Here is a 27,281-nt window from a genome sequence, read left to right as displayed (position 1 = left end):
TCCGTCTTTACCAACTCCACGAAAACGAAAGAAAACAGTAAAGCCATTTTAAGCTATAAATGAATCATAACTCAGACTCTACAAATGTACCCTCGCGAAACTAATGTGAATCGACTCACTGTTGAGATCACGAACACTACTTTTAACCCACCCCTTACTATTGTGACCTGGTAAGCATCTCCGAACAAGTTTCTAGTTTGAATATTTGATGATTCTACCTGGACTTCATAGTCAAAGCAAGAAACGTCACATAACCGCGACCCTCACCATCCTCTATCGTCACCATCACACATACGGATTCCCAGGCTGATCGCAGCACTCCGCCCCAAAATCCACCTTATGCCTCCTACAAGCACGATTCTCGACGTCGTCATCCGGCTCCGTGAGCCTCCTCCTCCGATCCGGATCGCCGTACTGGCAGAACGGCGTCGGGGAGTCGTCTACGGGCATCGGATGGGCCGACTCCTTGCCAGTTCCTTTCTCTGCTGTGTTAGATTCTGCGGCTTTGGATTGGGCTTGGAGTGCTTGGTCGATGTCGCGGCGCTGGGCTTTGGAGATGCGGTGACGGCCTGCAGTTATGGGTTGGAAGGGTGGTGCGTCGGAGACGTTGTCGAGTGTATAGTGAAAGGCATCGAGAGTTTGAAAAAGTAGGTCGGTCAATTGTCGGACTTGCCGTTGGAGGTCTGTGATATTGAGTGCCTCGCTACGATGTAGACCAGGAGTTTTGGGGGAAGGCGAAGAGGTCGGTGATGCAAAGGGAGAGGGGCTTCTGAGATCTCCAAGGCTGTGTCTACGATATGGATATTGCGAGGCATGGGGATCAGGGATGGGTTCATGGGAGAGGTAGGATTGGCGAAGAGAGTGTGATCTGCGAGATAAGTTCTGCACGGCAACAGGAGTGCTGTATTCTACGTTTATATCGTCAGGCGGAGTTGTTGGCGACCATGGATCCCATGCATACAAGGTCCTTTCTCTGGTCAGTATTGGTGTCGGTGATCTACATTTACTATCCTCATCAACTGGAATCTTGGACGAGGAAGGATCATGTTCAGGCATAGAATCTTTCCGGTCTTGATTTGTCCGAGTGCGCGAGTTCGCAAAGCAGAAATTTGGATTGAAATAGGACATGCTGTTTGAACTATCAATGCAGGATCTTCAAATACTATGACAAGGTATTGTGACAGAAAAGGTTGAGATCTTAAATACCCTGAGGCGAATTTGATACTTGGTTATAATTCCCTATGGGATGCGCTGGCATCATGACAACCATCTTACAACAGGATGTACTTTCGTTCGCTTTCCACAACGTGCCGACCAGCACTTTTACAGCATCCCTAAAGCTCATTCCGACTATATAGTAGATGCTGGACGATGAGTTATTCGTTTCATACCTTCAGCACAACTATCTGACCACGCAGCCCATGTATGGCCTCGCGTTAGCTATCTCCGATTACAACTCAACGACAACTACCACAAAGCAACCAAACGAAAAGTACTTCATACATCCCATCTCAAACAAGACACCAAGCACCCTCTTACGAACCCTAGACCCTCAAAACCAAACAAACCGCATCCCCCTTCCTCCCCGTCTCCCCACTAACTCCCCCATCCAACACCTCCTTACACGTCGCAAACCCCAACCTCTCGTAAAACCTCTTCGCGCCCTCATTCCACCTCACCATGCCCAAATGCACACCCGCAGCCCCCTCCTCCCTCAGGCCCTTCAGGAACCTCGCCACAAGGAGGGCGCCGAACCCCCGTCCCTGGAACGCGGGCTCAATGTCGATGTGTAGGTGAGCCGGATACCCCGCGAGGATGTCGGGGCGAGCGATGATGTCGCTGCATTCCGCTTCGTAGAGAGAGTGCTTCAAGCCATCTACGAGGGCTGACTTTTCTGGGGTCAGTGGAGGGCCATCGTGCGTGAAGGAGTTGGCGTCGACGGTGGGCAGGAAGTCGGATTTCCATTTCGCGGCGAAGGCGAGGGTGTCCGGGGTCCCGATTATGTAGCCTACTGCGAGCCCGTTGCCGTCGTCGAGGACGAAGCAGGAGCGCGGGGAGAGGAGCAGATAGGGTCTGCACCAGATGTGGGAGCCGATGGTGCGGGCGGGCTCGAAGTCGAGGGTTTTGTCGATGGTGGTGTTGAACTGGTTGGGTGGGTAGCGGTGGGATTGGTAGATGTTGAGATGGGAAGACGTACTATGAGGATGCACGCTTCGAAGTCCTTTGCCGGGTCGTATGGACGCACGAATGGGTCGGACATCTTAATGGCAATGACTTGAAGTCGTATGAATACTTTTATCTGTGTGTTCTCCCTATTTTGTTTCTAGTTGACTGTGATGATATGGTGCATGTATTCAGATGTATCATCTTCGAGATAGGCAGTACTTGTAGGTGTATTTAGGTTACAACGGACTACTTCGGACTACTCCTCTTTGGAAGAATGGTAACGCGGGGGTGGAGACGAAGGAATGGTAGTGGGATAAGCCATCGGGGTTTGGGATGGAGATCCTTCGAGGAGTAGATACGGTGGTGATCATTACCTAGAACCGTTGTTATCCTCATCATGAAGGGCTGAATATTGATACTCAACCATCGTCAAAGGGTACAAATGTATACCACTTCGATACTGTATTCACCGAACGTGCATAGCGATTCTAACAGAGGCGGAGTAGATAGGAATCATTATAACCGTGAGAGGTTATCGAACGGCGATGCGGCGTTTCCGAACCACCGATCGGATAACAACCTCCAAGAAACCTCAATCATGAGCCTCGTATTTCGCTTTCATCTACCCACGCGCGATTCGCAGGGGTAGATGCAGCCACAGCCAAGACGACAATGAGGACATTTAAAACATGTCGCAGGACCCTTCTTCGCGAAATCAGCTAGACCTACGAAGACAGTCTCAACCAAACATGGACAGGATGTCAAAACGACGGACATAACGGAAATATTTGAAAGAGATATATACCACCACATGGACACAACAACACAAACAACGGACTACAACATAACATAACGATCAACCATCTCCAACAATAATGGCCCTCCAATACCTCTCCGCCAAACTGTCCGTCCTCCCGCGCCTCTTCTCCCCAACAACGACATTCCTCTTCGCGCCCTCCTCCGTCCCCTTCACCCTCCGCTGGCGGCTCCTCTTCATGCAGCCCATCAACCTCCTCGCCGCGCTTCTCACATCCCCGCAATGGCTCTTCAACAACCGCTACTCAGTCCTGTACGCACCGACCCGCAGCCCGGGGGCCTCCCAACGTTGCCTCGTGTACCATCCCCCAACCAACAACTCCAAGGCGAAGAAGCCAAAGCCGCCGCTGCACATCAACATCCACGGCGGCGGCTGGATCGGCGGCATCGCAGAACAAGACAGTCGCTTCTGCGCGCACCTCTCGGACGCAACCGCCGCCATCGTGGTCTCGATATCGTACCGCACGGCGCCGCGGTGGCGGTTCCCCGCCGCGCACGAGGACGTCGAGGACGTGGTGCGCTGGGTGCTTGGCCACGCGGCGAGGGAGTGGGATGTTGATTTGGGGGCTGTGACGGTGGGAGGGTCGTCGGTGGGTGGGACGCTGGCGCTGGGTTTGGGGAAGAGGGTTACCCTTGCTTCCTCTTCCCTACGTGATGGCGGTGATGATGAGGAGGGGATTGATATTAAGGGGTGCGTGCTCGTGTGTCCGCTGCTGGATTCGCGTCCCAAGACTGTCGAGCGAGAGAAACCGCCTGGGTTTCCTGCGAAGGACCCGCTGGACTTCTTGTATCCGCTGTTTGACGCCTACGGGGAGTTCGAGAGGCGCGAGGGTGGAGCGGTGGAGGGCGCGGCGTTGAGCCCAATGTTGATGCGGGCGGAGGACCTGCCGGCGAGGTTGATGGTCGTAGTGGCGGGGGTGGACATCCTTGCGAAGGAGCAGTTGGAGTTTGTGCGGAGGGTGGAGGGGGAGATCGAGGAGTGCAGGGTTATGGTCTTTGAGAAGGGATTTCATGGGTTCATGGAATGTGAGTATCGCCCTGTTTTGCCCTCTCTATGGTATATCTATCGAGAGGTTGTCTTTGTCATTTAGTAAGAGGAAGCCGTGAGACTAACGATTGCTGGACAGTGCCGAAGTTCGTCATGGAGAAGGAGCGCATCGAGGTTTTCACCGAAGCTGTCGATTTCATCAAGCGAGCACGACGGTCTTCATGAATGCTGATTACATCTTGTAATTTGTGATAAAGGGGCTCTATTTTGAAGTGCTCTGTATTGATTTTCTTGCTTCTATCAAGATTGGGTCCCAGCAGTGAATAGACTGGCTGCTGCGTCGTCAACAGGCTTTTAAAACTTTATATCCAGGGTAGATGGACACTCTCCCATATCTCACCAGTCTCACCTCTTCTCACTTCTATTTTCCTTTCTGGTTTCATCGCCAGGCTCGCCGTTGCCTGCAAACAGAGTTTCTTGGGCTGTGATCATGTCAGTCACTGTTACACCACTTTGCGTGATTGAAATGGGGTAGAATGGGATGGGACGGTCTCGTGCAACGTACCACTCCATAGTTCGGAATAGACACCGGCACGGTCTATCAACTGCTCATGCGTTCCACTCTCCGTCACCTCGCCCTCTCGAAGCACAATGATCGTGTCACAATCACATATCGTCCTAAGACGGTGAGCGATGAACACTGATGTGCGGGCCTTCTCCTTGATAATGCTATTGATGTGCGACATGAGTGCCTGCTCGGTGTGCGTGTCCAGGGCGGATGTCTACATCGGTGTGAGTGGTCTGGTGAATGAGGAGGTTCCAAACGGGGGCCATGCCACTTACAGCTTCATCGAAAAATAGTAACGGTGGGTCCTTGAGGATGAGACGTGACACCGCGAGACGTTGCTTCTCGCCGCCTGTAATCAAATATGTCAGTCAAACATGTCCTGTCACATCATGTCATGTCAAAACGCAATCTGATGGGAGAGTTCTACCAGAAATCATCATGCCCCGCTCGCCGACCATCGTCTGGTACCCGTCTGGGAACCGCTCAATCGTCTCGTGAATGTGCGCCCGCTTCGCCGCCTCCCTAACGCGTTCCGGCGAAGCACTGATGTCTCCGTACTGAATGTTGTGTTCGATGGTGTTATTGAATAGAGGAGTGTCCTGCGGCACCACACCGATGGCCTTGCGCAGACTCTCCTGGGTGATATCGCGGATGTCCTGTCCATCTACCAAGATGCGACCGCTCTGCACGTCATAGGACCGGAAGAGTAGGCGGAGGATCGTAGACTTTCCGCAACCGCTGGGACCGACGATGGCCACCTTCTTGCCCGCGGGGATCGTGAGAGATATGTTCCTGAGGATCGGCCTCTCGGGACGGTACCCGAACGTGACGTTCTCAAACTTGATCTCACCCGCAGTGAGCAAGAGTGGCTTTGCGTCAGGCTTGTCCTTGACGGCCAGATTGACCTTCTGCAAGTTGAAGAGGGTCTCCATGTCCAGGAGGGATTGGCGCAATTCGCGGTACACGGAACCAAGGAAATTCAGGGGAACTGAGAGCTGGAAGACGAGCTGGTTAACCATGACCAGATCACCGACTGTGAGCTGACCCGATGCGACGCCATCTGCAGCAAGATACATCATTGCGGTCAGAGCACTAGAGAAGATCATATTCTGTCCCGAGTTGAGAAAGGCCAAAGACGTGGCCACCTTGATGGAAGCCTTCTCGTACGACTGGAGAGCCTTGTCGTAGCGACCGACTTCATACTTCTCATTGTTGAAGTACTTCACGGCTTCGTAGTTGATTAGGGAATCCACCGCTACGGTGGCTGCCTTGTTGTCCGCAGCGTTGGCCTGTCGTCGGAACTTGGTTCGCCAGGATGTGGTCAAGATGGTGAACGCAGCATACGCCAGCATGGTAGAGCCCGTGATGAAGGCAAACTTTGCGCCATATTGATAAGTCTACGCGGGAGTGATTAGCCAAACCAAGCGCCGACCACCCGCGGGATGATGCTCACCAATATTCCGCACACGAGGGAGATTTCGAGGGCAGTAGGCAACACATGAAAGACCATGGAGGTCAACAGAAAGCTTATGCCTTTGGTTCCCCTATCGATAGCCCGGGTAAGTCCACCAGTCTGTCGCGAAAGGTGGAAATTGAGGTCCAGCTTCAGAAGATGGCTGTACACGCTGCACGCGACATTGCGGATGGCATTCTGAGCTACACTGGCGAAGACGGCATTTCGCATTTCTTGCATGACGGTAGCACCGATCCTGCTGACACCGTATGCCACTATCATCGATCCGGCGACAGTCCAGGCAGTGCCATGTATAGCCACAAAGTCTATGTTCATGGAGTCTACAATGCTTTTGAAGTAGAATGGAATCTGTACATTCAGGAGCTTCGAACCGATCAACAGCGAGACAGCGACTCCAACACGCGCCCTCGTTCCAAGGTTATCCTTTGGCCAAAGGTATTTCCCCATCTCTTTTATGATGGCCCAATCGGCCTTGCGCTGCTCCTTGTTGGTCACGGACTGTTCAGTGAGCAAGGGGTCCGGCTTTGCAGGCTTCGCGGCCTTGGTCTCTTGCACCGCGACCTTGGAGCCAGGAACCGGCGGCCGCTGTCCATGAACATCTTTTCTGTGCAGGGGACCTGAGGTAAAGACTCGTTGTGTGAGGAGTGCGGATGGAGGTAGGAGGGAGGATAGCGGGGAGTGTCGAGGAGCTCGGAGGCCCGGCCGACATGCGGCACGAGCTAGTGGGGGGATGAGCATAGCTATCTACGGCCTTTGCATGGTCGGAGGGGAGCTGAGAGTGGATTTCGAGGGAGTGTTCGTATGCGATATATCAATTGGGGGTGTTGTTGGAGAGGAAGAGGATGTTGCGGGTGGAGGATGAATGGATGGATGGTGGATGGGGGTAGCTAATGAATGTATGAGGGGAGGCCATTAGCTGATGGCGAGCTCCGTTGGCGTGCTCGCGGCATTTGATGGCTCATACAGTACGTACATTCTAATTATGTTCCAATAATGTACAGAGTGCAATAATGAAAGCTCTATATGGCAATTATACAAAAAAGAGTCAATTGCTCTCTTCTGAAGTGTAATAAATGCGAGATGTTGTCCTACTCTTGGTACTGTGGTGTAGCCGCACGCCCGCGGCCAATTCCATCCCATAATAATTCCAACCTCAACCTCAACCTCATGATCTGCTGAGACAATTCCACCTCCCACCCCCAAAACCTCAATCACTCGGCGCAGACGTCGCCATACCAAGAGTCAATGCTTCGTACAGCCGCCTCGCCCTTGGGAACGCTCGCACGCCGTTCTCTACCCGGCGTTGCTACATGTCGATACCAACAGGCGCGTTGCGTCAACATCACGGCCACCGCAAGCTCTTCTGATCCCTCCCTCGAATCGCAATCGCAAGCCGGCATCACCCCCACATCGAACCTCCATCCCTCTCCAGGTATGCGAATTGATTCTAACTCCAATGACCTGCTTTTCCTGCGTGCTGACTCGAGTAAAGATGCCCGCTTCGAAGTTGTAGGCTCTCCGTTCTCGCTGCTTTCCGTATCACTAGCAGCATCTCAACACCTATACACCCGACGGGGCACGCTCGTCGGTCTCAGTGGAAAAGTCGAAAACGTACGAACTTTCATTCTTTTCCCCTGCGACAATCGCGCCTTTGCAGCCCCAATTGACAGTTGGTAGACCCTCTCAACACTCTCGTTCCTCGAACCCTTCCGACGAGCACCAGTCGGCATACCGTTCCTCTATCAGAAGGTCTCCTCCACAAGCCCAATCACCGCCCTGATATCTACCAAATCGCCGATTTCATCCATCGTCACTGTCCACCTCGACGGCCGGGAAGACTGGCTTATTGCGCAACGGCAGGCACTGCTTGCGTGGACGGGTCATACCCTCGGATTAAAACCACAATACAATGTTAAGCTCGGCCTGGCGAACTGGGGCAACACGCATGTCACCGGACGCGGTCTTCTTGCGCTGGCAGGAAGCGGTCAGATCTACCAGGTGCAATTGAAGGCGGGCGAGAGCTATGTTGCCCACCCTAGCAACGTCGTGGCCTATACGGAGTCTTCCACTCCACCACTCCCCTTCCGCTTCAAGTCGTCCAACCTCCGATTCCAGGTACCCGATCTTGGCTTCGGTTCGCTGCTGCAGAACGTGAAGTTCTTCAGGGACATAAGCGGGACCGCTGCGTGGAGACAGCTGGGCGTTGCATATCACACCCTCAAGACATGGCTGCGGAGATCGATTTGGGGCGACCGGGTACGTTATGCATTTTGCTTTGCTTTGCTATAGAACCCTCCACAAGACTAACTTGTTTTTTTTTTTAGTTGTTCCTGCGGTTCGAGGGACCCACCACCATGCTGCTTCAATCACGAGCGTCGCGCATCAGCGACGTTCTGACGCTAAGAGATGTGGATGAAATTGCCGCAAGCCCACCTGGTGCCGTACAGGATGTGGTTACGCGGAAGATCCAGCAGGAGCTCAAAGAGATCGCAGCAAGCTCACCAGCCGTCGCTGCCGCCGCAAAGGAGCCCGTAGTTCCGGCGGAGTCGACACCTGTGAAGCCTGCCACCAAGGCTGATGTTGAGAAGTCTACCTGAAGGAATTAAAGAACGGACACCAGCATTGTGGACAGATGCAGCATCCCACGGCACTGGATAGAGCAAAACAGAGACAGAAACAGAACAGTAGTGGCATGTAACTGTATCGTATATTCACGACACCTTACCTTGTACAACTAGACCTAAACCGGGTTACATGGGCGAATACAAACCCTTAATCATCCTGACAACCGTCCGCATAATCTGTTCCGTCCATCTACTAACTGTGTACTGCAACGTCTCATACTTTATTTTATTCCGCCTTTTTTTTTCTATTTCCTCCCTCGCTACATTGCGTATCCTCGTGTTCCTCATCATGGAGCTAAAACATAATGGTTGCGGCCCTGGCAGGGGATCCGAACGGGGATGTGAAGCATGGGATTCGATGATGGAGCCGCTTGGCCCACGTCACCAAACATAAACACCTTTTTTCCTTCTTCCAACCTGGCAGCAACAACCATAGGAACATCCATTCACTATTCTACTTGTAGCTACAGCCTACAAGCTACAATTAACTAATTGTCTAGTCTTACGTCTGGCCATCACTATGTATTCATCATCTTTATATTTCAATAATTAATTCCCCCCGTTTTCCACTTCTCTTGCAATCGACCTCCTCTCGCTTGCTACTCCAATTCACCTCCTCAGTCATCCCACAGGTACCCATCAAGTACCCCAGTACCTATCTCAGTACCTACGAATACATCCCTCTACTTCAAACATCCATACCTTCAACCTCTCTACCAACAACCACAACCACAACTACAACAAACAACAATGTGCCTCTTCACCACCACTCCCCGCCACCACCACGACTACGTCGTCCGCCCTATAAACCGCAGTCCCCCCCGCCACGTATCCCACTACTCCGCGCACCCACCCGCCGGCACTGTTCGCCTCCCCCGGGGCTCCACGACCTCCTACCGCGAGTACACCCGCCGCTCCTCCGCGTCCCTCGACGACCCCCACGTCGTCGAGTACCGCCGGAGCCGCAGCCGCAGTCGACCCAGGGAGATTGCGTACTACGATGATGGGGCTAGGACGAGCAGGCGGAGCGTGAGTGTGGTGCGGGAGAGGGATTTCAGGGATAGCAGAGGGAGCTTCGGAGGGAGGGGGGAGGAGTTTGAGAGTAGGAGGAGGAGTGTTAGTAGGGTTAGGTACTAGAGGGTGATGGGTAAGTTTTGTGATGCTTGTTGAAATGGAGTGGATGTTAATGAGTTATAGGTTTTGACGATTCAACGGTCGACGACGAGAGCACGTGTCGGGTTTTCGAAGACATGAACGACCTCTTCTTTCCAGACCGAAAATCGACATCTTGAAGGCATGAGAACCGAAAAGCCACCACGCATGGCACGCGACATTTCTTTCATCCTCTTTCTTTCTTTTTCGGTTGGTTCACATATCACGACCAATGCATAATAACGAAGCATACATAATGACGATCTCGCTTGGATGGTTACCTCACTTGGGTACTCATCGGGCGATGATAATGAATGAATGAACGAATGAACGGTGGACAATAATAGTAGTAGCATTTACATGCACATAGGAAGTAATGTAAGCGTATTTATAGTGTCTACGTATCTAGCAATTTCTATGAAAATAAAATGCAGGCGACTTTACCAGTTTTCGTTCCCTTTCCTCGGACTACAACGCAGCAGTGACTTGAAGCGTATCATTATTAGACACCCTTTTGTCATCTAAAATACTAAGAGGCGGTTCTTAGTATCATGTATTCAATTATTACAATTGAGAATTGTTGGGCTGGACAATCACATCTTGATAGACATGCTTAGGTAGGTACCTGATTGATTTCATTTACATGGTTTCGTTATTCTTTTCTCACCTTATCTGTTCTTTGATCTTTCCACCAAAATCTCCCGGCAGTAGCAGCAGAATACATGAACACTGACCATGACACAGAAACGAAAGTTCCATTTCCCCCTTTTCTCTTCTTGCCTCTATGGGATCTGAAGCCCGGATAGAACGAGTGGAGTGAACAAGCACATCTTCTACCAAAACCTCGAAATTTCTCATGATAAGCCTACGAACTTAAAGAAAATGAAAAACGAACAGAATCGAAACAGCGAAGACCCAAGAACAAAAACCACCCAACCACCTAACCCTCCCTCCTCCAAAACCCCCTCCTCAACGAAGCCTCCCTATCCCAATTCTGCTCAATCAGCGGGCTCGGCGGCCCCAAATCCTTCTGGCACCCAGCACTCCCCAACTTCTTGTCCCACCTCTTGAGGTCCCTGGCCTGCATTCTAAAATACGTCGAGTCGACGCCGCCGAAGGCGTTCTTGCCCTTGCAGTTCGCGGTCTCGTAGTAGAAGCACTGGACGATGTCGCCCTCGCCCTCGATCTGGAAGATGGAGGACGTCTTGTGGAAGTACTTGTCCGGGAAATTGGCGCACATGTTGAGGTGGTTGGTTATGGCGCAGTAGCCTTTGAAGTTCTTTTCGAGGCCTGGGGTTTGGTTTTAGGACGGAGGGTTTGGAATGGGTAAGGGGAGGGTAAAAGGGGAAGGGCTTACAGAGGACCATGTGGCCTGACATGGGGCCTTGTGGGGAGGAAGTGGTGAGGAGTTCGTTGTTGGGCCCGAAGAGGGTGATGGGGGATTTGCTGTCGTCGCGGACGAAGGGACAGACGTTGTCGGCGTCGGTGTCCCTGGCGTCGAACGCCGACGTCGAGTCTGTCTTTGCTTTGGGGAAGCAGACGTATGAGTTGGCTGTGTTGTGGATGACAGCCATGTTGCCAGAGATGAGGTCGCCCGCACATTGATCCCCGCTGGTGGTCGTGTGAGTTCTTCGGTAGTTCATTGGGATGTAGTCTGAATAGTCCTGGCCTACCTGAAGAAGACGCAGTCACAGATGTTCGAGTCATAGTGCTCTCCTGCGACAGCGCCGGTGGAAGCAGAGGCGAAGGACCGACAGTTGGCGTCACCCAGAAGTGTCATTGTTTCTGTTCCGCCGCACTGGAGCATGGCAGGTGCAGCAGCGCCCAGCGTGGCCGCCGTGATGAGCAGGAAGGTCTGCATTGTTTCCTGCTCTTATCAAACCTAGGTCGAATTCAAAGTTTGTCAGTAGTGGACGTTGAGGTATCACTTCAATCAGTGTACCTTAAGATGGATATTTGAAGACAATGTGGCACGTGTGATGGGGGACAATGAATGATGGAATGGATCGAGTCTAGAATAATTCGTTCAGATATGCTCAAAGTCGACCGGTCGAGTCCTATGTTCGAGGCATGCCTTTATAACCATCCAGCGGCTGGCAGCATCTATGACATCGGCGACGGCCCTCCCAGATACCAGGCTAGGGCATTTGGAGGCACCATAGAAGACAACGCACAAGGTGGAGTCGCCGTCCATCGATCGTCTGGACATCACCAATTAGCGGAACGCCTCCAAACTCCGGGCTTTGATCGGTCGATATAGGACTTTGATTCCCTAACCATTTAGATTACAGACTTTGTACAATGCGGGTGCAGTAGATTAATGCCCCTCCAAATGAACAGCGTCGTTACCTGTCTCACCAACTTACGGCTATCGTACAACACGTCCTTCGGAAAGATCCGCCACTGTCACACACCCTAAGGATCTAAATCGCGGTTGATGTTGTATTGCCGGTATCCGAACCCATCCATCGTAACCGTGTAACCCACTTTCTCGAGTTCCGTCCAGACTTCAGGGTAATATTCCTTGATCCATGCCTCCACTTTGCCCTGCCTCTCGATGTTCGTAGTCGCATTGAACCAATTACTCAGTCTGGTGGCAATTAGCAGATGACTTAGTGATATCTGGATGATCAGATCACTTACACATAGAAATCAGGCCTAAATCCGTACTCCTCCTCTACCGTCTCGAGCATGGATACAGCCTCGTCGTGCAACTGATTGCGAGCAATCGCACCCAAGTATGCGGTGAAAATTTGTTTGTCAATGTCAATGTCCATCTGCTTCAGCCTCTGCCAGATCGGCTTCGCATGCTGGTCGCCCCAAGGCATCCCTTCGCAGGACCTAAATGCAATGGCAATGCTGTTGTAGGTCGGTCCCTCCTTGGACGCCACTATGTCTGACCAGTATTCGAGTGCACGTCGGTTGTTTCCCGTCCCCGCGTAGGCCAACATCAATGAGTTCCTCAACTGGGTGTCTAGGTCCACATTCAGGTCTAGCTTGAGCTGGTTATGCGCTAGCTCCAGACTCTCGGCGTCTGCGTTACGGGCGAATCCAGTGAAAGCTGCTATGTACACCTCACGATCAGCACATATCGTCTCGTGTGTACTGTTCCGCATGTGAAAGAAGACGTGACAGGCCATGTCTGGTCGCTGGCGTGCGAAGAACTCATTCATCGCCTGCATGCGATCTTCTCGAGTCGTCTCAGGAAACATTTGCCGCAAGATTTGATACGTGTCCCATGCGTCTGCGGTACTGTTCGTGCGATCTAGGAGAAAGGCGAGAAGCTGCTGGCGAATGACGGCTCGCTGGCTAGGGGAGTACTGATGGGCGTGGACCTGAAGTAGGTCGATAGCGTCGCGCATTTCGCCCCTCCGCAGATGGAGGATGGCGACAGCAGTGATAGTTTCGGGATCTAGACGGGCTCTGCTTTCGTGGATGTCATCCACAATAGCCATTATGTCGTCGAAGTGGTGCTGCTTGGCGTGGCACATGGCTCGGATGAGTGCATTGATAACCTCGACGCTTTTCTCATCTTTGGCGCCCTGTAGTCCAAAGTAGGCAGTCCTTGCCCCATCAATATCCTTGACAGATAGTCGGTATTGCACTTGCATCATGTACGTCTTCTGGTTTGGCAGTATGCCTCGTTTCTCGCCGAGGGAAATGTACCGCTCGGCAGAGTAAGAGTCCTGCTTGGATATAGCAAACTCAACGAGTGCGTTTATCGTTTCGATATCTGGCCGAACGACTGGGTGCGACGGATCCTGCTGGCGAGCCTCTTCATCCTTGCGGACCATAACGTTCATCATACGATCTGCTTCATCCACGCCTTTTCCTAGCGCTGCAGACCATACAAAAATGGCGTCCCATGCAGCTTTATTGGGCGTGCTCTTTAGCAGTGAAGCAACGACCTGATGGCCAAACTCCAAGTCGCCGGTAACGGCACAAGCCTTCAAGATTGCAGCATAGGCATTGCCATGAGGCTCTGTGTCGTTGGGATCTCTGACACCGCTTACCGGCTTCTCATACCAATACTTGGCTTGGTTCAGATTGTTCTTGCTGGCAAAGTAGGCGACTAAAACGTTCTGCATACGGTGAACAAATGGTATTGACAATTCCTCCATCATTGCAGCCGTCAGAGTAAGCTCCTCTTCGTTGTCCTCTCGTGTGAATCCTCGAAGTACTTGGGTCCAGGCCGACGTGATCGCCTTCAGTGTCTCGATCGATGCCGCAGGGCCAGAAAAGTTCGCAACAGCGATCTCTCTTGCCTCGACAGATGCCCCATATAATGTCAACACCCGCAAATACTGAGACAGATATATGGAATATTGCTTCTGAACTTCCTGTGACGTGGACTTCTTCATATCGTCCGTCACCCCAAGCTCGGGCTGTACCACAACGTCATTGTGCAAGTACCTCGCAAATGCCAAATGTTCGCTACCACCCGTTTGCGGTCGACGTTCCAATCTGGTCATTATTGTCCGAATCGTGGAGTCCGAAAGCCATGGCTGTTGATCCTCCTGCAGGTGCGTCTGCAAATATCTGACAGCATTGTGCGCTAGGCGTATGTGATGATCTTCGGCGGTGAAATCTTTTCGCGCAAAGAAATTATTCAGGGCCCGCGAGACCTCATCCGGAGGGGGTAATCGCGCTGAGACACGCTGCAGCTCTGCCAACTCCCCCATCTTGTCTATTCCTGGTGGCAATTCTGCGGAGCGCACCTTGCGCTGCGGCTTGAACATGTCGAGAAATGTACGTTGTTGCGAACATTGTGCCGTGACGATAGAGGGTTGTATAGGGACTCTCGGTCTGACTGCCCTCAAGACACATCCACGGTAGAAAACTGGTTTGTCGGCAAGCATGCGTCGAAAGACGACGCGGGTCAATTGTGACGGCATGGCGGCGGCGGCGGCGATGGAGAGCTTCGAGTCTCGGAAGTGCAATTGTGGCGCCTGGTGGTAGAATCTAGTTCTCTTCGTAGCCTTCCATGAGTCCCGTAATATATCCAAGATATCCTAACTTTAGATGAAAGGGTGGGCGGCAAATTGGAGGGGTATAGAAAAGACTGTGAACTGAGAGCTTCTTTCTGATGGTATAGACGGAAAGTGAAATCATTTCTCTTGGCACGCTAAAATGTTCACAACTTCAACATCACAAGATATCAGGTCTACACGCCAATAACACTACCACAACACCGCCATGTCGTTCTCTCTGCTCCCGATGCGCTTTGCGCGTCCAATTGCCCGCGGCACTACTCGCTGCATATCATCGTCTTCCCGTAGTCAATCAAGTAAGGCGCTGTTCTATCTATGGCATGTCTTTCCCGTACTAATCGCTGTCGAACCGCAGATGACATTCTCGACATTTTGAAGCCGGCGGCACAGAACCATCCCTCTACTCCCAAACCTCAAGCATCTGGATCGAAGCAGACAGCGGCATTCAAACTCGCAAGGCGGAACTTGGGCCCACGATCGAACGTCGGACAGGAGATGGAGAAGTCGGCAAAGGCGGAGACCTACACCAAACAGATGTTTCGCAAGTGGAATGCTGGAGACGTATACTCGCCGCATGATTTGTCCGGCGCCGAGCAGAAGAAGTGGAAAATGGGTCGCCGGACACCACCAAGTGATGTTTTCGATACGCTCGGCATTAATCCCATCAACGAGTACAAGGTGAGATCACTGAGAGTCCTAGGCCGCACCTCTACTGATTGAATACAGAATTTTACTATGATGTCTGAATACATGTCTGAAATGGGACGAATAAAGCATTCGAAACTGACCGGATTGCGTCCCGTCAATCAGCGTAAAGTGGCAAAGGCCGTCCGAAGAGCCATTGGGTTGGGATTGATGCCCAGCGTTCACAGACATCCGTTGGTGTTGAAGAAGAGTTCGCCGAGTAGGTTCTTGTAAGAGGCGGTGATAGATTATGAAATGTAAAGTATATATTCCTTTCCCATGTATCATAACTGTTCGCACTACATACCCAATGAGTAGTAATTCATGAAGCATTTGGATTGTTGAGAACGTCACGTCTATACATCTTGCCACAGCATCGCACGTTAAAGTTATTGTGCTTTCCCGGAGCGACTCAGTTGACCCTTCCTACCTGTCATGCGAAGGTCTTACTTGCCCGTTTTGGTACTACGAACGATCTAATGAATGAAGGGGGTGCTTACCTATCCTGAAATCTCTATAACCGCTTTTCAACGCTTCTAGAGACTTCATACCTTCAACACCTAACAAAAGTTCTACTCATATCTATGCTGCTTCAAATCTAAGGCACAAATGAACGCCAACCTCTTAGCCAATTCAAATTCACTCCACAATCCATGGCTAGAATATCCTGCGCTCGCCTAAATCACAGATATCTCGCTCACCAGGCGGTGGCCATTGTGACACCCCCGGTCGTCTTCTTCCTCGTCTCCTATCCTAATTCACCCCCATGGGACGATTTCGCCCTCAACGTGCTACTATCTATTCTCGGATGGCTGCCCGGTATCATTCACGCCTCCATGTTTCTCCACAAAGCCTATCAAGTCAACAGCAAACATAACGGGAAAGGCTCACCTATCCGCCTTTCGTCGATGCACCTCTCGTCACACGCTGCCTCTGGTGAATTCACGGAAAATGAAGACACCAATGACCTCATCGACAAGACCGATCAAGCGTCCATCCGTGAAGCGCAATTTTCACCTTCCGCCGTGGTGATCTCACCTTCTCCGGATCCATCCCCCGCCTTGATACAGAGTCCCGAGGCCATATACGTCCAAGAACCAACTCCCGGGCGCGTATCGGATGACTCCTCCCTACGCCGCCGTACCTCTATACTCTCGCCCCTCCCACCATCATTCCAGCTCGCCGTGCCTCGTCATCGGTACGGCCACCACGCAACTGCACAATCCTCCGCATCGTCTGTCACCAGCGACCACTCCATAGCAGGCTCCATCAAGTCATCAGTCCATTCAGTCTTGTCTGTATTCAGTATCAGCACCATCTCCAGAGACCCCGCGATCCACGACCATAAATCACAGTGCCAGCAATGCACTCGTTGCCATAGCTGCTTCCAGCTATACGCGAAACGCGCGAAGCACTCCAGCCTGGAAAACACAGAACCCGGAGGCCCATGCGATATCGAGGTGCGGAGGAAACATCACGAAGCGAGGCACCATCCACTTCACTGTATATGCGAAGCGTGCACTGGGGATGGCCACATACCTCGCGACTACGGAGAACACGCCAGGGGCTGTCGGTGTTCATTGTGTCGGCATGAGGGTCCGGGGCACACCAAGAGACCCCACGAGCCGAACCCATGGATCTATGGTCCTCAGAACCAGGTTATAACGGGAAGTATCGTCGGCGGAATGGGTCATGGCATGGGATGGTGATGCCGACTCCCTTTCGTGAGATGGATGCTTTCTTTGCTGAGAACAATATTTATGGAAGGCGGGAATTGAAGTGATGATATTACTACCCCAATGATCGTCGTCACGACTTTCTCTTATCAATTCTTGTCTTTCTTTGCACGGATATGTTGTATTTTCAAAAAGATTAAAAGTGTTCTCGATGGTGCTTTGCGTATACTAAATCCAAAATTCCACACATGATATCGACCACTGACTACGTCTTCCCTATTTTATACACTCGAAAGAAAAATAAAAATAGCGTCATATAAGTATCAACCACGCAGCAAACAAAACCAACTGGACGAAAAGTCCCAGGATCCCCGCCAGCACCCCAGGCCCAACCCTCTCGCCCCGACCCCCCGCCTGCAGATTCACCCATCCGCTCCGGCCCAGGAACACCCACAGCAGTGCCGCGGCGATCGATGACGCGAGGATGAAGGCCAGCGCTGACGCGATGCGGAGGACCGAGAAGCCGTGCACGAATTGGATGCTCGTTATCGTGTTGTGCTGGCCGCTGCTACTGCCGTCGTCGTTTGACATCGAGAGTGGGTCGAAGGCTACTCGTTATTTCATTAGAACATGATCTGTGTGGAAGAATGGGAGAAGCTTTACCTTTCTCAAGAACGTCGACTTCATCTACATTCTTATCGTCCCTTCCTGACGAGTAGTCCCCCGTCCTGGCGCTCCGTAAAGAGGATGAGCCACCGCCTCTGGACAGTGAACGGTCTTCGCGCGTACGGCTTTCGTTACTTGCGGCAAGCCTCCTTGCCCAGTGGACCCACGTATACCGTGCCTTGCCGCTCGGAGGATTCCGGTACAAGTCCATGAGGTTGTGCTCCGTGAATGGTGAGGCGTCGTCGTCGTCCACACTTGTGCGGCCTCTCCCTCTGGCGAGGAGTCTTGAGAAGAGGGGAGGCGGTGAAGGGGCAGATCGGAAGTCTCGACAGGAGGAGTAGCCACTCCATGGGCTCACTCGTCCCAGCTCTATGTATTTAAGTGTTCGGGATGAGAGGGTCCTTCGTAGCCATCCTCCCGCGAGAGAGCGGTATGATTGTCGTAGGCGTTCGGCGAAGTACTTGTCGTCGAAGTCTATGTCTGCCGTTGACCCGTGGTCGCTGGTATGGTGCTTGTTGCTGGAAGTTTGCTTGCGTCCGTTTGTGAGTTCGGATCCCTTCATCATGAGATTGCTCGGCACGAAGATGTGCTCTAATCTCGCCATGGAGCTTTTGTGAGACACGTTCGTCGTCCTCAAGCTCAGCCAAACGATACTCTCCTTATTGCTGGTCGATCCACCCGTGCCAGCTCGAGACAGTTCGACCCAAGGCCTCTTCTTGCCCCTTGTTCCTCCATCGCTTTGAGCCCGACGTAGCACCCCTCTACTGTGTCGTCCTTCGCAGCGGCCTTTCACGTCGAGAACACCCTCGCTGGCGGCCAGTCCAACCATATGTCTTCGTTTCCTCGCAAGCAGATCCATCTCACTGACTCCAAGGCCCAAAATCTCTTGCCCCTTATCGGAAGCGAGATCTTCAGCCTTCGAATGCGTAAATGCATCTCCTCTGGTCCGCGGTCTCGTCTGGGGCTTGGGGAACTCCTTCTTGGACATGAAAGGATACGGCGTTTTGACGAAGTGGGTGGGCAGGTTGGGCGGACGGTTGGGATCCGTGACAATGCCGCCGTGCGAGTATGGGTAGTGTCGATTGTCCGCGAGGCTCTGGGAGTGCATGAAGGAAAATGCAGGCTCCGGTCCACTGCCACCGAATCCGAGATTTGGGTGAGAGATCGAGCGTGCTCGCGCGTGGGCATGCGCCAGACTCAGACTCGCCGATGGCGAGAGCGATTCCAGCGCTCGCATGGTCATCGCATGCGTCTGAAGCACCGCGTGTAGACTTTCGGACGTGTTACGCCTGTGACGTCTTCCGAGGGTAGTGGATGAGTCGCCGACCCTGTGGCTCTTCTCTGGCGAACTCATAGAGCCGCCGTCCATGTCTTGCAGGCTTTCTGCTCGCGGGGTGTTTGCTCCCGAGCCACTCCCATAATGGTGGACGACTTTTGCGGGACCGGGACGTCCGACGCTCATCTTCTGTGCTTTCTTCGTGCTCTTTCGTTCTAGAGGGCTGTCTACGTTCTTTAACTCCTCTCCCCTCGTCATCGGCTCTGTGTCGGTGCTGACGTTCGACAACCCCATGCCTGAATCACGGGGTGCAAGCTGCTTGTACGGTGGGAATGGCCTTTGATGGAGCGTATCATTCCGCCTCCTGCCATTTCCCTGCCGCCCTCCCCTGGCAGCTCCCAATCCCACTTTTCCGTCGTTTCGTTGCCCATCCACGGTCTCGTAAATGCCCAGTCCAATACCCTCAATCACATCAGTGAAGTCTCGCGTCCCGTTGTCGTCCTCCCACGCAGAATCGTCATCATCGGTATCATCTTCAATACTGTTCCCATTGCTCTTTGGCAAAACGTCGGAGTTACTATAGTTGCCCCCCGCCGTTGCGTCCTCGTTGTCGTGAAGGGCGCCGTCGCCATCCTCTTCTGTTGCCTCGGTATCGGAGTAGAAGAAATCCGCACCGGGAGCTATATCCTGGGACGTCATTGTCCCCGATCCCAAACCTGACCTGGTTTCCTTAATCGGAACGATGGTTCTGTTGGTTGAAGATGGGGGCTCCAGATTCACCTCTGGCTTCACGCTTTGAGATCTCGTGAGGAAGTCGTCTGAAACGATCTGGGGCGATGACGCCGGCGAAGATGATAGTCTGGCAGATGGGTTCGTAAGGAATATGGACCGCGTTGGGGGTGACGAGTGGGACGAGTGCTGTTGCTGTGAATGGCGAGTCGGGGAGGTAGGGGTTTGAGGTTGGAAAGGGTGGTCAGGCATTGTTGCGGTGCACCTCTTGTCTCACACTCCTCCTCAGGTTCTAGATATATCTTTGATGGTGTATCCGTTGCTCGATGTAGGTCTCCTTCACGAAGTTCTCGCTCGATTGTCGCATTCAGAGTGGGCTGGAGTTTTTAGGCGGAGCGTTAAAGAGAACTCAGACACTTCGACGGATAGTGGTAGACAACAACAGAGGATTACCTGGTGCTCTGCGCTGGTAGAATGCTAAGGCGAGGTCCAACTCTTTGCGATCGTGATCTATGTACTCGGACGAAAGCTTCGAAACAAAGAGTGCGCACAGCATGGGCTGGAGTCGCAGCGGAAGCGTGCCATATGAAAATAAAAGACATGATACGCTTAGGGAAAGGAAATTGCCCAAAACAAAGAAGGTATGTAAGTATAATGAACACTGGCATGGAGAATGACATCTTACCTGATTGGGGGTTGGGCAGCTGGTCCCTGGAGTCGCATTCCTCAGGACGAAAGCGGTAATTGGCGACTGGGTCTTCAACTCAGCCAAGAGGATCTATTGAGCAGCACCTAGCGAGAACGATGACCGAGGACAGAATACAGAGCGTCAACTTGAAAAGACTTCGTGAGGTTGTTATAATGTACAAGTCGATATTCTTTGAGCGCGCACCCAGTATCTACGAGAATTCGTCTAAAGCGTTGAACGGGAGAAACAGGCCAGCATCGCGTTGCCGCAGCGCAGGATGCGAAATCAATAGAATGGCGTTGAAAAATAAAATGAACATAGAAGAAAATAGCAGATCCAGGAGGATATCAAGAACCAAAATCAGAGAGATATTCAAGGAAATAGAAGAAGAAAACGCCATGATGCCATGCCATGTCTTCGACGTCTAACCCTCCGCAAGCATCTTGACTTTTGTCATCGCAATTCAATCCATATGAGATTTCGTGAGATAAGGAAATATGGTGTGCATAAACGCGTAGATATATCGACCTGTTTGCGTTCGCGAAAAGTAATGGAAACGTTTCGTCTACTCGCCGTCGCGATCAAACATCTTGCGCATGCCCTTGTGTGCGAGCTCCACGCCGAGGAAGGTTGCCGCATTGGCGGGAACGGCACGCGCCATTGCGGGCCCGATACCTGGGAAGAAGGCTTTTAGGCCACCGCTTGCGTGGATGCCTTTGATCGTACCGCTGATGGTTGGTCGGCCTTCGGCAGACTGCAGTCGTGACTTGACAGTGTCAATTGGGAAGACCGGGATCCACATTGCAATACCTGCAGCACCACCAGCAACCATAACGGCCGACAATGACAATTCGCCTGGCTTGCCAGTATCGGGGTCCTTGGGGGTCAATTTCCTCTTGACGATTTCGTATGTCGCAAAGTACGCGGCAGAACCGGGACCATCTCTTGCCAAGGTCATGGCCGAACCACGGAACACGGAACGAATGCCACCCTCCTTGTACAGCTGCCTGACAACGTCCACACCTCCCGAGTATTTGGGCTTCTCGCCAGGTGCGAGTTGCTTCTGGCCCTGAATCTGAAGCAACACCTTGACGCGCTCGAAAGGTGCAGTGATCAATGTCATGGGGATTGCGCTGAAAAAGCCGGCGGCAGATATTTGGGCGACGGAAAACTGATTATCTTTGACCTCGGAGAAGGAAGAAACAAGCTGTTTGCCAACATCATATCCCCAGAAGGATACCGCAACTAGGGTCTGGTCAGCTCAAATGTCATGGCACAGAGAGGAATTATTAGACAGCGGGGTCGCGTCGTCGAAAGTACTTACACATGGGCGTCACACCGACGAGCGGTGCAGAAACACCGGCATACAATCCTCGTGCAAGACCTTCCCTCGCAACTGTCTTCTTCACGACATCCATCGCGCCACTGTACACGCCCTTTTCTGAGGTCTGAAGACGGACTTTGACCAAATCGAAAGGGTGACCGACAATAACAGCGCAAACACCTCCCACACCTCCGGCAGCCAGAGCGCGGAGGGATTGGAAGGAGGATTTAGTTGCTGCCTTCACATCTTCTTTGACCTCTTCCGCCGAAGGTAATTTGTCCACGACGGCGGTTTTGGTAGCCATTGGTGTTGATTGAGCTGTACTAGCGGATATTGACGGGGATGAATTGCTGGCTAGAATCCTGAGCAGCTGGAGGATATGTCTATGAGCGGAAGAGGTGCAAAATGAAGCAGCAAGAAGAGGAGGAGGGTGGAGTAGGCGGAGGGAAGGGTAAAAGAAATTATTCCAAGTGTGTGTGAAAGTGAATAGAAAAGTGCATGTGCATGTGAGAGAGGCAGCTCCAGGTCTCCGGGCCAGCTAGGCATTACGTCGGCTACTTCCTCTTTTGTTCATCTACCTCGGCAAGAAACCCCCCCATAGTCACCATGAACCCCCACCAACAAAGTACCTCGTACCAGCTCTCTCCATCCTCAGGTTTTCATTTACTATGGTAATTTAATCTTCAACTAACCCAAAGTTGTGGCTTTTTCGGCTCTTTTCTTTAGATGGTGTCTTCTCTCTATCTGCCTACTTTCTTGGATCCTTCCACAATCAACAGTGTACCAGTATATACATACCCGTACTCCGACCTCGGAAAAGGTACATGTTTTTACCCCTCCACGGGCATCCCATCCCATACGAGTACCATCATCACCCACCAAGCCAAGTGGACCAAGAGAGAGGCGGGCTTGTACTACGAAGAGATGACACAATGAACAAAAAAACACCAAGCCCATCCATCATCATTGTCTATGCGTAGGGACGAATATGGACATATGGGAGCATGCAGGATTTACCGATCGACACATCCATCCTGTCATATTGTATCTGTACTTTGCCATGTCGACGTACCGACATCCATCTGTCCGTCTGTATGTGTATGCATATATGTCACTCCATCTTGCAGGCAAGGAATGTTCCTTCTTGCCGGTGTATTACTTTGATCCAACGAGGATTACCTCCTCTCTGTCTGCGTTCCGTACGCCCACATGCCCAGACAGGCCTCATTCCATTGCGGTCACATTGAATTGGTCACGTGAACATTGGGTATAAATAGTCCATGTATCCCAGCCCGACCAATCATGACGATACCTTTACAGACACGCTCCAGTGTTGAATATTCGGAAAGATGTAATCAAGACAGCTTCTGGAACATCTACAAACACTTCAAGAGACGGTGTCGCTCGTCATTATCCGTCGATCTTACATTATGACTTGGTCCCTTGCAATCAATAGTATGCGCGAAAGACGAGTTCATTACCGTTGAATTACTATTTAGAAATACCACCAACGCCTTCAAGGATGATTACAAAGGGTATATGGCCTCAATCGTGTTCAATCCACATCGAACTTCGTCCTGGAAATACCATCTCCCTAGTGTGCTGGTGCCGCCGCGATCTTCTTCCTGCGGTTTCGACGGAGCAAGAACAAAATGATGGCCAATACGATGATGGCGACGATGATCGCAATGACGATACCCGCGATGACACCACCCTTGATCTTGGTTTTGCCTTTGCCTGATTTGACCTTCTTGGTCTTGCGAGCTACGAGCTCGACGAAACGCGCGACATTTCTACTTTTGCATCAGAATTCTACACCTGTTGCGACGTAGATATGGGTACTTACTCGGGATCGCTCAAGGCTCGCTTGATGACGTCTGGGCTGATGATTGCAGGCATCGTGGGAGATGGGTTGTACACTGGTGCTTTATCCAAGCAACAAGATTTGAGAGGATGCGAGCTTGGTATTAAGCTCTAATAGAATATTCCGGATCGCGTTCGACAATTTGACACGCTTGGCTTGCAGTTACGCGGTAGTGGGAAGTGTAGGTAGAGGTGTATGTGTGAAGGCGAAGATTCCCCTTGGAAAGTGGGGATCGCGCATTTAACTTCTGCACGTCACAACAAGAAGGAGTCAGAAGAGGCCAGCATCATCATCATAATTATTCGTGATTGCTGGCACGACATGGGCGGGAAAGACCCAAAACGTGGCGTGCGGGCGTGCGTTTTGGCTGGCAATTCAGAGCTTCCAGCTGGCTGCAAAGGACGAGGATCCTTGTGACCCATGACCATGACAATAACCGTAACCTTGCAGTCGCAACGGTTGAATGAAATGCAGGTTTTCAGCCCTGGAAAATCGACATGTCTACATCACAACCATTCGTGTCGTCATACTCGTTCATTCACCCATCACGACGATCACCAGGATGAAGCGCATCGATCGTCGCGCTATTGATCGCAGGTACAGTATCAACATCAATAATGACACAACCACCAGCTAACGACAACAAACATTCAAAGTATTCACGGCTGCAGCACAATCACATTTTCACCGCTCCAAACGCCTGACCCGTCTCCTAGCCACTCACCGGTTCAGGCAATCAACGCAGCTGAACCACCAAAAGCACTGGAGATCTGGCGTAGACGAGATCGGGTAAGGACTTTGGTAAACGCCACGAGTCGGCTACACAGCCTCGCCATTTCTGGATAATGGCACAATAGTTCAGCTGAAGCAAATAAATTTCCATCAGTACATATCATCGGCTGTTCATCCATGCCATTATTAAGAGCCTTCAAAACAGTAAATACATACCTAGGTAATAATAATGCTCACCCCTTAGTGAGATGTGCCATGGGGCAGACGTTCATCCGCTTTCAAGACCCCCGAGTTGACGATCTCACAACGAAAAGTGCTTGTATCATGCTAAATCATTTTCATGGAATAGTGTATTACTCTACCATACTAATATGAGCTTGTCAGACGTACATTACTTGTGTGTGTTCAAGTATACATTCTTACAAGCCTTGATGATGAGTTTTATGCACAAACAATAACCAACAACATCATGTAAACAAACCATGACATTCAATAAGTACGAACTCTCATGCTTAAGCTATGTCACATTATGCTCCTGCCTCCTCGTCTCAAGTCCGTACCCACATACAGACCTCACGCTTTACTTCCCGCCATCTATTGTGCGCGATGCCACGGCGCCTCAGATCGCCATGCTGTTGCCATGTGCACGCTCCATAGTCCATACCCTGCGCATAGCAAAACGCAAACAAATCCAATACGTCAATTCATCAAGAATCACAAAGCCATCCCCTTTGAGAGATTTTGACGTTTCCCAAAGCGCAGACATTAAAGCAGTCACAGATCGAATTCGGAAGTACATCGACGAGGCTGCAGCCACTGACTACTGCTCCTAGTATAACGTTACCTTCGCTAAAGACTAAGACTAGCTATATGAAGGGGAGAGTAAATACCAGATGCTGGCACGCTGGATTCATGACATTGCTGGACGGAGACTTTTTGCGCGCTTGCGGACCATGCTTTAGCCTACAAGATGAACTATTGCAACAATTGGTCGATCCAGTTTGGCACCGCTGCTATGCATTCTGATGGGTTTATAGTACGAAATCATCCTCACATGTTCTCTTAGGCATGCTTTACCCGCAACCAAACATGCACAGTAACAAAAGAACAACACTTTCGACCCCATTCTTACAATTGCCTTTGCCCAAGCGCCCCGCCAGCTATGAGAAGCCAAGTTTCGGGTCATTATTTCCAACGACTCCAATCGCCCTTGGCGACACTTTAATTCCACTTTGGATGGTAGTGCTTACCGCGCCTAGCCATACCGAATGTTGGTGATGATGTCTATAACAGCAAATGTTGAATCCAACGTTCAACGTCTCTCAACTATCTGAATTGGATTCACAACCACACTAAAGCAATATGTCGTCGGCGTCATCAACGCAGCGCAAAGTCCCCCTAGAAGTCCTACATCTATCGATGCCGCGGACAGGCTCCGCGTCCATGATGGAAGCGTACAAGATCCTAGGCTTCTCGACATATCACGGCACAGACTTCGTCGACCGACCAGATGACCAAGTGCAGTGGGAGAAGGCGGTGGACGCGAAGTGGTTCGGCAAGGGACGACCGTTCGAGAGAGCTGATTTCGACGCTTTCCTTGGTGAATTTCACGTGTTGAGCGATTTGCCTGTTATTGGGTTCTCAGAGGAGTTGTTGGAGATGTATCCAGAGGTAAATTTGCGCGTTAGCGATTTCATATAGATCAACATACCTCCTCATCCCAGCGCAAAAACCCACAACTAACACCCTCCCACCAGGCCAAAGTCGTCCTCGTCGACCGCGACCTAGACAAATGGTTTGAGTCCTACGCCGTCTCCGTAATCCCCAACAACTACACCCCCATCGTCAAGATCCTCACCACAATCCTTGAACCCTACTTCCTGCGCGCGCGGCCCGCGACTCTAATCGTCAACGAGTCCCACGCCTGGTTCGGGTGCCACGACGAAGCGTCGTACGCCGCCAGCGCGAGGGAGAAGTACAAGTCGCACTACGCGATGGTGCGAGAGCGCGTGCCGAGAGAGCGGCTGTTGAATTACGAGCTTGGGAGTGGGTGGGGGCCGCTGTGTGAGTTTTTGGGGAAGAAGGTCCCGAACGAACCGTTTCCGTTCAAGAATGAGAGGGAGGAGTTTAGGAAGTGGATGCGAGAGGTGCAGAGGAGGAAGTTGAGGGATGGGTTGTGGCAGGTTGTGAAGGGGGTGTCGGTGGTTGGGTCGGGAGTGCTGGCGGCGTATGTGTATGGTTATGGGGTGAGGATCTGGGGTTGATTATCTCAGCTTTGGTATTGGAAAAGAGCTCAAGTTGCATTGAAAGCAAGCCATGTTGTCATCCAAGCCTGTGCTTTGTCTTATGGAGTTAAATGGAGTTCGTAGCAATACAAAAAAGTCTCTGAGCAGTTCATATCTGCCACTTAGTCGAATTGAAAACGTAAAGCGTACTTCCCTGTGAAACGATGAACATAGAGATTGACAAGCTATTCGGAATTGCCGTGTACTTATTAGGGTCGCCAGCGGCGGAAATCGATCTTCTGTCCAAAAGTTCTAGACGCGTCGCGAGCTCACGTTTCTACTTCTTTCATGCCGGCAAATATGAACATTAGCCTTGGTGGCGTTTCTTGACTGTAAGAAGCAAATAGGCGAGCAAAGCTTTTGCGAGCACACGTTTTCGATGAAATCTTTTCGAAATACCAAGTACTTTCTGTCCAAAGATGATATCTGAGGCTGTGATTGATTGGTTGACAATAGCAATGAGCTGCTCAAACAGGACGCATTTCGCGCCGCTTACTTCGTGTGAAAATTGTACTGATGCCAAAAGATCGCTAGGATAATCATGCACTGAAGAATCTGATCAACATGTAGAGACAAGG

At 51.5% G+C, this 27,281-nt stretch overlaps 14 protein-coding genes across 14 annotated transcripts; 6 read left to right on the top strand and 8 right to left on the bottom strand.

Moving 5' to 3' along the window:
- Window positions 1-48: 48 nt before the first annotated feature.
- Window positions 49-1,128, bottom strand: BU24DRAFT_475496 (uncharacterized protein; the record flags this gene model as incomplete). Its single annotated transcript, XM_033532905.1, has 3 exons — window positions 49-53; window positions 120-157; window positions 296-1,128. The coding sequence occupies 3 exons, from the start codon at window positions 1,126-1,128 to the stop codon at window positions 49-51; spliced, it is 876 nt and encodes a 291-aa protein (XP_033376870.1).
- Window positions 1,129-1,544: 416 nt separating this feature from the next.
- On the bottom strand, window positions 1,545-2,667 carry BU24DRAFT_456302 (GCN5-related N-acetyltransferas-like protein; the record flags this gene model as incomplete). The annotated part of the gene is made up of 2 exons (XM_033531429.1): window positions 2,198-2,667; window positions 1,545-2,144 (listed from the first exon to the last, which is right to left on the bottom strand). The coding sequence occupies exons 1-2, from the start codon at window positions 2,258-2,260 to the stop codon at window positions 1,545-1,547; spliced, it is 663 nt and encodes a 220-aa protein (XP_033376869.1). The 5' UTR covers window positions 2,261-2,667.
- On the top strand, window positions 2,668-4,558 carry BU24DRAFT_429359 (alpha/beta-hydrolase). Its single transcript, XM_033529716.1, has 2 exons — window positions 2,668-4,008; window positions 4,110-4,558. Exons 1-2 carry the CDS (start codon window positions 3,042-3,044, stop codon window positions 4,193-4,195), a joined length of 1,053 nt encoding a protein of 350 aa, XP_033376868.1. The 5' UTR covers window positions 2,668-3,041; the 3' UTR covers window positions 4,196-4,558.
- On the bottom strand, window positions 4,172-6,885 carry BU24DRAFT_429357 (iron-sulfur clusters transporter atm1, mitochondrial precursor). Its single transcript, XM_033529715.1, has 5 exons — window positions 5,992-6,885; window positions 4,966-5,935; window positions 4,814-4,887; window positions 4,536-4,752; window positions 4,172-4,452 (listed from the first exon to the last, which is right to left on the bottom strand). The coding sequence occupies exons 1-5, from the start codon at window positions 6,748-6,750 to the stop codon at window positions 4,376-4,378; spliced, it is 2,097 nt and encodes a 698-aa protein (XP_033376867.1). The 5' UTR covers window positions 6,751-6,885; the 3' UTR covers window positions 4,172-4,375.
- A 606-nt stretch (window positions 6,886-7,491) lies between these two features.
- On the top strand, window positions 7,492-8,510 carry BU24DRAFT_325299 (uncharacterized protein; the record flags this gene model as incomplete). Its single annotated transcript, XM_033522973.1, has 3 exons — window positions 7,492-7,623; window positions 7,690-8,268; window positions 8,337-8,510. Coding segments are annotated over 3 exons (885 nt in total), but the record flags the coding sequence as incomplete, so codon positions are not given.
- An 876-nt stretch (window positions 8,511-9,386) lies between these two features.
- On the top strand, window positions 9,387-9,928 carry BU24DRAFT_415880 (uncharacterized protein; the record flags this gene model as incomplete). The annotated part of the gene is made up of 2 exons (XM_033526329.1): window positions 9,387-9,756; window positions 9,834-9,928. The coding sequence occupies 2 exons, from the start codon at window positions 9,387-9,389 to the stop codon at window positions 9,926-9,928; spliced, it is 465 nt and encodes a 154-aa protein (XP_033376865.1).
- Window positions 9,929-10,440: 512 nt separating this feature from the next.
- BU24DRAFT_429355 (uncharacterized protein) lies at window positions 10,441-11,407 on the bottom strand. Its single transcript, XM_033529714.1, has 2 exons — window positions 11,146-11,407; window positions 10,441-11,078 (listed from the first exon to the last, which is right to left on the bottom strand). The coding sequence occupies exons 1-2, from the start codon at window positions 11,360-11,362 to the stop codon at window positions 10,729-10,731; spliced, it is 567 nt and encodes a 188-aa protein (XP_033376864.1). The 5' UTR covers window positions 11,363-11,407; the 3' UTR covers window positions 10,441-10,728.
- Window positions 11,408-11,827: 420 nt separating this feature from the next.
- Window positions 11,828-14,841, bottom strand: BU24DRAFT_456296 (uncharacterized protein). The gene is made up of 2 exons (XM_033531428.1): window positions 12,432-14,841; window positions 11,828-12,378 (listed from the first exon to the last, which is right to left on the bottom strand). Exons 1-2 carry the CDS (start codon window positions 14,681-14,683, stop codon window positions 12,204-12,206), a joined length of 2,427 nt encoding a protein of 808 aa, XP_033376863.1. The 5' UTR covers window positions 14,684-14,841; the 3' UTR covers window positions 11,828-12,203.
- Window positions 14,842-14,937: 96 nt separating this feature from the next.
- BU24DRAFT_445519 (ribosomal protein S18) lies at window positions 14,938-15,697 on the top strand (the record flags this gene model as incomplete). Its single annotated transcript, XM_033530703.1, has 3 exons — window positions 14,938-15,075; window positions 15,135-15,457; window positions 15,506-15,697. The coding sequence occupies exons 1-3, from the start codon at window positions 14,985-14,987 to the stop codon at window positions 15,695-15,697; spliced, it is 606 nt and encodes a 201-aa protein (XP_033376862.1). The 5' UTR covers window positions 14,938-14,984.
- A 255-nt stretch (window positions 15,698-15,952) lies between these two features.
- Window positions 15,953-17,255, top strand: BU24DRAFT_429352 (uncharacterized protein). Its single transcript, XM_033529713.1, has one exon. The coding sequence runs from the start codon at window positions 16,117-16,119 to the stop codon at window positions 17,170-17,172; it is 1,056 nt and encodes a 351-aa protein (XP_033376861.1). The 5' UTR covers window positions 15,953-16,116; the 3' UTR covers window positions 17,173-17,255.
- Window positions 17,256-17,451: 196 nt separating this feature from the next.
- BU24DRAFT_360144 (uncharacterized protein) lies at window positions 17,452-18,367 on the bottom strand (the record flags this gene model as incomplete). The annotated part of the gene is made up of 2 exons (XM_033524086.1): window positions 17,452-17,750; window positions 17,914-18,367. 2 exons carry the CDS (start codon window positions 18,365-18,367, stop codon window positions 17,452-17,454), a joined length of 753 nt encoding a protein of 250 aa, XP_033376860.1.
- Window positions 18,368-20,599: 2,232 nt separating this feature from the next.
- Window positions 20,600-22,320, bottom strand: BU24DRAFT_381849 (mitochondrial carrier). The gene is made up of 2 exons (XM_033524748.1): window positions 21,823-22,320; window positions 20,600-21,743 (listed from the first exon to the last, which is right to left on the bottom strand). The coding sequence occupies exons 1-2, from the start codon at window positions 22,124-22,126 to the stop codon at window positions 21,064-21,066; spliced, it is 984 nt and encodes a 327-aa protein (XP_033376859.1). The 5' UTR covers window positions 22,127-22,320; the 3' UTR covers window positions 20,600-21,063.
- Window positions 22,321-23,233: 913 nt separating this feature from the next.
- On the bottom strand, window positions 23,234-23,792 carry BU24DRAFT_429350 (uncharacterized protein). Its single transcript, XM_033529712.1, has 2 exons — window positions 23,669-23,792; window positions 23,234-23,615 (listed from the first exon to the last, which is right to left on the bottom strand). Exons 1-2 carry the CDS (start codon window positions 23,719-23,721, stop codon window positions 23,417-23,419), a joined length of 252 nt encoding a protein of 83 aa, XP_033376858.1. The 5' UTR covers window positions 23,722-23,792; the 3' UTR covers window positions 23,234-23,416.
- Window positions 23,793-25,348: 1,556 nt separating this feature from the next.
- BU24DRAFT_497956 (uncharacterized protein) lies at window positions 25,349-26,767 on the top strand. Its single transcript, XM_033534317.1, has 2 exons — window positions 25,349-26,089; window positions 26,176-26,767. Exons 1-2 carry the CDS (start codon window positions 25,781-25,783, stop codon window positions 26,680-26,682), a joined length of 816 nt encoding a protein of 271 aa, XP_033376857.1. The 5' UTR covers window positions 25,349-25,780; the 3' UTR covers window positions 26,683-26,767.
- Window positions 26,768-27,281: the final 514 nt, after the last annotated feature.

The sequence above is a fragment of the Aaosphaeria arxii genome (genome assembly GCF_010015735.1).
Source record: "Aaosphaeria arxii CBS 175.79 unplaced genomic scaffold BU24scaffold_18, whole genome shotgun sequence".
NCBI classification, from domain to species: domain Eukaryota; kingdom Fungi; phylum Ascomycota; class Dothideomycetes; order Pleosporales; genus Aaosphaeria; species Aaosphaeria arxii.
The sequence above is the reverse complement of the archived record's forward strand: the minus strand, read 5'-3'. Positions and strand labels throughout refer to the sequence as shown.

Excerpts from the sequence above, each read along its gene's own strand:
- BU24DRAFT_456296 (XM_033531428.1), bottom strand. The coding sequence starts at position 14,683 with ATGCCGTCACAATTGACCCGCGTCGTCTTTCGACGCATGCTTGCCGAC. Across the intron at positions 12,379-12,431 it reads TTTAGGCCTGATTTCTATGT|ACTGAGTAATTGGTTCAATG; the intron begins GTAAGTGATCTG and ends AATTGCCACCAG.
- BU24DRAFT_429357 (XM_033529715.1), bottom strand. The coding sequence starts at position 6,750 with ATGCTCATCCCCCCACTAGCTCGTGCCGCATGTCGGCCGGGCCTCCGA. Across the intron at positions 5,936-5,991 it reads CCCTCGTGTGCGGAATATTG|ACTTATCAATATGGCGCAAA; the intron begins GTGAGCATCATC and ends ACTCCCGCGTAG. Across the intron at positions 4,453-4,535 it reads CTATTCCGAACTATGGAGTG|CCCAAGAAACTCTGTTTGCA; the intron begins GTACGTTGCACG and ends ACATGATCACAG.
- BU24DRAFT_381849 (XM_033524748.1), bottom strand. The coding sequence starts at position 22,126 with ATGGCTACCAAAACCGCCGTCGTGGACAAATTACCTTCGGCGGAAGAG. Across the intron at positions 21,744-21,822 it reads CGTCGGTGTGACGCCCATGT|TTGCGGTATCCTTCTGGGGA; the intron begins GTAAGTACTTTC and ends ACCAGACCCTAG.
- BU24DRAFT_429355 (XM_033529714.1), bottom strand. The coding sequence starts at position 11,362 with ATGGCTGTCATCCACAACACAGCCAACTCATACGTCTGCTTCCCCAAA. Across the intron at positions 11,079-11,145 it reads GTCAGGCCACATGGTCCTCT|GCCTCGAAAAGAACTTCAAA; the intron begins GTAAGCCCTTCC and ends ACCAAACCCCAG.
- BU24DRAFT_429350 (XM_033529712.1), bottom strand. The coding sequence starts at position 23,721 with ATGCCTGCAATCATCAGCCCAGACGTCATCAAGCGAGCCTTGAGCGAT. Across the intron at positions 23,616-23,668 it reads CGAGCCTTGAGCGATCCCGA|AAATGTCGCGCGTTTCGTCG; the intron begins GTAAGTACCCAT and ends ATGCAAAAGTAG.
- BU24DRAFT_429352 (XM_033529713.1), top strand. The coding sequence starts at position 16,117 with ATGGCTAGAATATCCTGCGCTCGCCTAAATCACAGATATCTCGCTCAC.
- BU24DRAFT_497956 (XM_033534317.1), top strand. The coding sequence starts at position 25,781 with ATGTCGTCGGCGTCATCAACGCAGCGCAAAGTCCCCCTAGAAGTCCTA. Across the intron at positions 26,090-26,175 it reads TGTTGGAGATGTATCCAGAG|GCCAAAGTCGTCCTCGTCGA; the intron begins GTAAATTTGCGC and ends CCCTCCCACCAG.
- BU24DRAFT_429359 (XM_033529716.1), top strand. The coding sequence starts at position 3,042 with ATGGCCCTCCAATACCTCTCCGCCAAACTGTCCGTCCTCCCGCGCCTC. Across the intron at positions 4,009-4,109 it reads ATTTCATGGGTTCATGGAAT|TGCCGAAGTTCGTCATGGAG; the intron begins GTGAGTATCGCC and ends ATTGCTGGACAG.